The 6,919-nt window shown below is 37.0% G+C and overlaps 1 protein-coding gene across 1 annotated transcript in view; it reads right to left on the reverse strand.

Moving 5' to 3' along the window:
• Nucleotides 1-3,300: 3,300 nt before the first annotated feature.
• The window catches only part of LOC111087451, a 6,693-nt gene continuing 3,074 nt past the window's right edge, over nucleotides 3,301-6,919 (reverse strand). Inside the window, exon 2 of the mRNA XM_022394102.1 lies at nucleotides 3,301-3,554. Coding sequence (XP_022249810.1) covers nucleotides 3,301-3,554 — 254 coding nt within the window. The remainder of the gene's footprint in view (nucleotides 3,555-6,919) is intronic.

Raw genomic sequence — 6,919 nt, forward strand, 5'->3', positions numbered from 1 at the left:
ATTTTGTAAAAATGTTAATTCGTTCCTTTATATGTAAACATAATTCTCAACAACGGTCTGCAACTAAAGCAGAGAAACATAAAGCACAAGTTCTAGTCAAACTTCTGATAAAAAGGTCAGCTGCAAAAATATGCAAGTGACTATAAAAACAAACAAACCCCAACAGATTTTCATTTTCAGTAAAGCATAAACCACTCTAAATAAATTCAGACCGTATTATAGATTTCCCGTTGAAAACTATATATATATTACACGAATCATGATTAGCTCTCTAAAATACGTTATGCAATCATAACCTGTAAAGTTGCTTTCACTGTTAATGTTAATAGTATATTACCACAAATACGGTGTCTTCCAATCGAACATGGCCTCCTCCACTACTAATATTGCAACAAATCAACGAATGATATGAGTATATGACTTTTCACTGCACAGAATCATTTTTGTTTTCAGAGTCCTCATCGTTAAAAGGAAAATATTGTATTTTTGCGATTGCTATAGGTTTTCAATCAGAATAAATACAGTTATCACTACTATGAATTGTCTTATTTCACTTTCTCCCCGACGACTCAGTGGTAGATCTGAGGGCTTATAACGCTAAAAATCGGGATTTCGGTTCTGCGGGCAGAGTAAAGATAGCCCATTGTGTAGCTTTGCGCTTAATAACAAACAAACAAAACATATCTTATTGGAGAACAGTGTATGCGATGATGTAAAAATTATCAAATTAGATTTCCTTTTTATGTTATAAAGATTCTCAACAATTAAGTGAAACTACATCACGATAAGTTCTCTGTTTATGTGTCAAAACCACGCAGTCCAAACCGAAATTAAGGCGGTGTTGTTTTTCAAAAGAAATTATAGATCTACTGTTGCATTAATATTGAAATATTATAGGTTTGGACTCATTAAACAAAACTTTATGAAATGGCCAACAACGTGTAGTTGATTATCTCCGGATGACTTAAGAGTAATACAAAATAAACTTTATGATAAAACAAAACACGAACGTAATAACAGGGAGCATTTATTAAACGTTCCGGAATCGTCATAACACCATCATTAGTAATCTAGAGGTACAAAACAAACAAACAATATCTGTAATAACAACATAAATATATATATATATATAAAATAAACAATTCGAATATACAAATATAACACGAAAAAATGAAAACTGAGCCACAAGTGAAATAGTTAAAATAGGTTTAAATCCAGTGAAGACTGTGTGTTATTTAGGGAAGGAAGAAGATTTTTTGTGTATAATGTTTCTTTTATAAGAAGTTCAGTATCATGTTTGGCTGTTCAAAGAATTTTAAAGTTTGAGAGAGAACTCGAATGTTATGTTTCTGTATTGTGTTGATAGATAGTGGAGTTGGGAGGGTTTGTAACCTTTCTTCCAGTTTTTATGTGTTCACATGCTCTACTTTAAGGTGATGTTTGGTTTCACCAAAATAGGAGGCCTTACAGTCTCCGCACGTGTATAAGTAGATGAGATGTGAACAATGAGAAACGATCTTTGTAGCGAAAAAAATGTTTTAGTCTAAAGCTGGATTTCATAATAACTTTCAAGTCAATTTGGGGATAGTAAGTGTTACATAACTTTTTCAACTGTTTCATGATAAGGGAGCTCTGTCTCCCGAGATATGGTAAGCAGGTGTATAAGGGAAGTTCGGGTACAGTGGGTATCTTAGGTGGTTTGACAAACAAATTAGTTGGGAATGAAGAAGTTATTGTGCATAGGGTAGCCGTTTCGTAAGAGAATGTTTTGTATGGAAGTAATATCTTTGTGAATGGTTAAATAGGATGAGGTAAGATTGTAGGCTCTATTTAGTAGACAAAGAATAAGAACTGCGTTTGAAAGAGAAAGGTATAAAACTGTCAAACTGTGTGAAAAGACCAGTAAATGTGTTTTTACGATAGACAGAAGTTGAAAAACCGTTAACATCATGGTTAACAAGAACGTCCAGAAAGGGAATAGAGTTATTAATTTTAAATTTCATGAGTGAAATGTAGAGAGAGGTGTTGTGAATTGAGATAGTCAAGAAAGCGTTGGATATGATCAATATGGCAGAAAATAAAGAAAGTATCATCAACATACCTTCTGTAGAGAATAGGTTTGAAACTTAACGGACAGTTGTCATCCAGTTCTGTTCGTGGTGACAGAGAAAAATGTTGGCCAGCATAGGACCCAGTGGGGAGCCCATAGCAACGTCATCCATTTGCTCATATAGAGTATTGTTAAATAAGAGAAGAGAGTCTTTGGTCGAGAGTTCAAGCACAGATTTGAAATCAGACTTAGAAAATCCATTAACAAGAATGTTTTTAGATTAGAAAGTGTAATATTAATGGTTTCGTCCAGGGGAATATTATTAAAAACAGGAGTAATATCGAAGATAGCCATCATGTGATTTTTAGGGGGGGTGACTGATTTCTCTGGAAAATTGGAAGGAGTCAGGTGTTGTAAATTCGTTCGTAGTAACAGGTTTTAAGATGGGTACAACGAATTCAGCTAAATTATAACTGTGAGTGCCTAACGTAAAGTAAAGAACGGGGGGGGGGTTGTGAACATATAATATTCCAGGTTGGGAGCTTGTGGGGTATAAATTATTATAAACACAATCAGAAATAATATATTTTTTTCTTTGCCTAGGTTTCTAAGAAAACTGTAAGGCCTATATTGGTGAAACCAAACGTCATATGTGCATATTTATAAACACTGGAAGAAAGGTTACAAACCCTCCCAACTCCACTATCTATCAACACAATACAGAAACAGGACATCCGAGTTCTCTCTCAAACTTTAAAATTCTTTGAACAGCCAAACATGATACTGAACTTCTTATAAAAGAAACATTATACACAAAAAATCTTCTTCCTTCCCTAAATAACACACAATCTTCACTGGATTTAAACCTATTTTAACTATTTCACTTGTGGCTCAGTTTTCATTTTTTCGTGTTATATTTGTATATTCGAATTGTCTATTTCTTATGTAAATATTTATGTTGTTATTACAGATATTGTTTGTTTGTTTTGTACCTCTAGATTACTAATGATGGAATTATGACGATTCCGGAACGTTTAATAAACACTTCCTGTTATTACGTTCGTGTTTTGTTTTATCATTAAGCTACGTTTTCCGAAAAATGAATCGATTACTAAAGTAAACTTTTCGTTTCTTTAAAGACTACTGCTTCGTCATGCTCCACTTGATGAAATCAGATTATCTTAAGTGTATACAATGTCTTAAGAACCTTGAATACAGTGTCAACAATTAAGATAAGGTAACCAATAAAATTACGTTACCCTAACTAACCGTACATGAGACCACGGTTTAGCCTCAACATCTACTTTTTCTTTTTTAAAAACTTCTTCCAGAACAGTTTCCTTTGGTGGCTGCCCCATAGCGATTGGACTCTGTAAACGTCTTCCTCGTTGACGATAGGGCAAATCTTCACCAATCTTGATGGATTTCATCTCGTGAGGGTCGGAAATGGTAAAGAAAAATGGGTTAGGTTTAACTCGTCTTTGCGGCGTTCCTTGTTGGTTTCCTGGGAAAGTGGGTATGGAAGACGTTGGAGATGACATTTTAAATGAAGTAACCGTTTGATTTGTTCTACAGTTAAAAGCTACAAATAAATAAAATAAAATAATAAGAAATATTTATAAATATTCTGGACCAGACATATCAAAATAATTACAAAAGTCGTTCCATTACATTTCATTATATCACGACGTAATTCCTACGTTCATACCCACGAGACTGGAAGGGATAGCATTGTTATTTCTTCTATAGAGTTATATATTAAGCATACATTTTAATTAGGGAAACGATATAAAAGTGTTCATGTTAGTAATAATAATTTATTTAAACAGAATGGTTTTCACTAAACTTCGGATTTCTGGATACAAAAAAAAAATATTATAAGGCTGATTTAATAAAACTAGATTGAGTTGAAACACTAATATGAGCATGTGATTCTAAAGCTTTTCAGAGTGCAAAACCAATTACTATGGATATATGTATAACACTTACAATTTGTAGCTCAATAATGGAAGTACTTTATATAAACAAGATCCTTTCTTTAATTCGGACAAAAATATTGCGCTTTATTTAGTGTTACGTTTTAACTTACGTTCTACTAATTCACGTAACTCTAAGAACCCATGAGTGAAAGCAAAGGAGAACACTGTTATGACAGCGGAAGTCACGTGACCCTGGGATGAGTTTCTAGAAGGATATGAAGTCCCGAGTGTTTGCCAGACGTTCTCTATTTTAGTATATAAGTCCGGCAAATAAAACGGAGATATAATTTTGCAGATAGAGAGATATAGAAACAGATAATTGAGTCAAGTGAGCGGTAGTGACCGTAAGTAAAGTGTGTGAATCGTTTTGAATTATAGCGTGTGTTTGAGTTAAAGTGACTGTGGAAATTCTGTGTATTGCAAAGTTGTATTGAGAAAGAATAAACAGAGGCAATCACCGTCCAATAAAGATCCCTCCGAGGAGAATAGCTCCAACAAAACGACAAGAAATGGATGGCCTAATTAAGGAAGGGATAGTCGAGAAATCAGATAGTCCCTGGTCAGCTCCTGTCGTGTTAGTCCAGAAGGAGGATGGGACCCAACGTTGCTGTGTGGACTTCAGGGCTCGTATAACCGAAAAAGACTCATACCCACTGCCAATAATTGATGATACTCTTGATGCCCTAAGTGGAGCCAGGTGGTTTTCAATTCTAGACTTAAAGTCGGGTTTCCATCAAGTGAAAACGGCTGAAGCAGATAAACCTAAGACTGCATTTAGTTATGGCCAAGGTCTCTGGTAATACCGTGTGATGCCATTCGAGCTTAGCAATGCTCCAGCAACATTTGAGAGGCTGATGGAAAGAGTGCTGGATCGCCTAGAATGGAGAATAGCCCTAGTGTACCTGGATGATGTCATTGTGTTTGCAACATCGTTTGATGAGGAAATGTCCTGGCTAGAGGAAGTATTCAAGCGTTTGAAAGCAACCAACCTCAAACTCCATCCCGAGAAATGCCACTTGTCCCAAAAAAAGGTGCTTTACTTGGGTCACATTGTAAGTGAGCATGGTGTGCGAACTGATCCTGACAAGGTGAAAGTAGTGCGTGATTTGGCCAACACCAGACAATGTGGGAGAGTTAAAAAGACATTGAGTCACCTACAACAGAGATTTTACTGGATAGGTATGAAGCAAGATATGGAAGAATGGTGCAGGACCTGCAGTACATGTTGTGCTAAAAGGGAACCCAAGCATAAGGGACGTGCTCCAATGAAGTTATATCAAGTTGGCGCACCAATGGAAAGATTAGCTGTTGACATTGCTAGTCCTTTGCTCCAAACTCGTGCTGGAAACAAGTACATTTGTGTGGTGATGGATTATTTCACCAAATGGCCTGAGGTATATGCAATACCAAATCAGGAAGCTACAACTGTAGCCTCGACTATTAGTGATTTCTTCTTCAGGTTTTGTATGCCATAAGAACTGCATTCAGATCAAGGCCGTAACTTCGAATAAGCTGTGTTCCAACAATGCTGCAAGTTGTTTGGCATACGAAAGACCAGGATGATGCCACCCACAGTCTGATGGGATGTTAGAAAAGTACAATTGGACACCTGGACAGGAATTGGCAAAGTTTTTTAACAGCCGCTAAGATGACTGGGATGTCTTACTCCCTCCACTGTTGATGGCCTATGGAATAGCAGAGCATGAAGTCACTGGATACACTCCAGCAAAGTTGATGTTTGGTCGGGAACTTCGGTTGCCAGTGGATCTGATAACAGGACGCCCACTTTACGAAGAGTTGCCTGAAAATGTGGCAGAGTTCGTGAAAGTGTTATCTGAAAGGATGGATGACATTCATCATCAAGTGCGTTCAAACTTGAAAATGTCTGCTGATTCCATGAAGCTATGTTATGATAAGAGATCTACTGAAGTCAGCTTTGTATCAGGAGACAAGGTGTGGTTGTATAATCTCACGAAGATCAAAGGGAAGTGTCCTAAGTTGTCTTCTCCATGGGAAAGCCCATATGACATAGTGGATCGTCTCTCAGACGTGACTTTCTGAATAAAATGTGGTCGGCGAGGTAAGCCAAAGGTGGTGCATGCCAACAGGCTTTGGCATTATCATGGTCGAGGACATTTCAGTTGGAACGAAGTGAACAATGGAACAAATGACGCTGCTGAATACGTGTCATCTGAAAAAGCCACTGTCGAAGAAGAAACTCTACCCGGTTTTTTAGAAGGGAAACAGTGAAGCCCTTGATGAAGCTACAACCACTGATGTGACTGTTACCGATGATAGGACATTTCCTGATGGAGCAGATGAATCCCACGTGAAGCAGAAGCCAACGAGACAGAGACCAGTACTCAAACACAAAATTAAAATTCAACAAAGTCTCTTAATTTTACGGACGTATCTTCTTCCTAATTCTGTACATTTTAATTAAGTTATTGTTGTTGGTTTATTGCATGTGGTTATTGTTCGGGACAAACAATACTAAGGAGGGGCAGTGTTGCGTCAGCGAGGTCACGTGACTAGTGTCACGCCACGTTTCTAGAACTATCCTGTTCCTTCGGGAGTGCTCTAGCATTTGCTAGATTGGGGGTGCCTGGTATATATAAGATGGTCACGGCGTGACGTGAGTGTGTGTGTAGGTAATGAGTAATTGAACTGCAGTCAGAGAGAGACGTATTGTTGAAGTCTAGTTCGTGATACGTGAATTACAGTTTGTTATAGCGCAACTGTTGAAGTTGAGTGTATCGGTAAAGTTATATTCAGAAAGAATAAACCAGTTTTATTTAAGAAAGGACTTGTGTCGCTAAAGCTTCGTCGGAACTAAGTTACGGAAAATTAAGTTAAAATGGGAGAATGAGTTAAGTGGTGTTTGTATACC

The sequence above is a fragment of the Limulus polyphemus genome, unplaced genomic scaffold (assembly GCF_000517525.1).
Source record: "Limulus polyphemus unplaced genomic scaffold, Limulus_polyphemus-2.1.2 Scaffold2166, whole genome shotgun sequence".
Classification (NCBI taxonomy): Eukaryota; Metazoa; Arthropoda; class Merostomata; order Xiphosura; family Limulidae; genus Limulus; species Limulus polyphemus.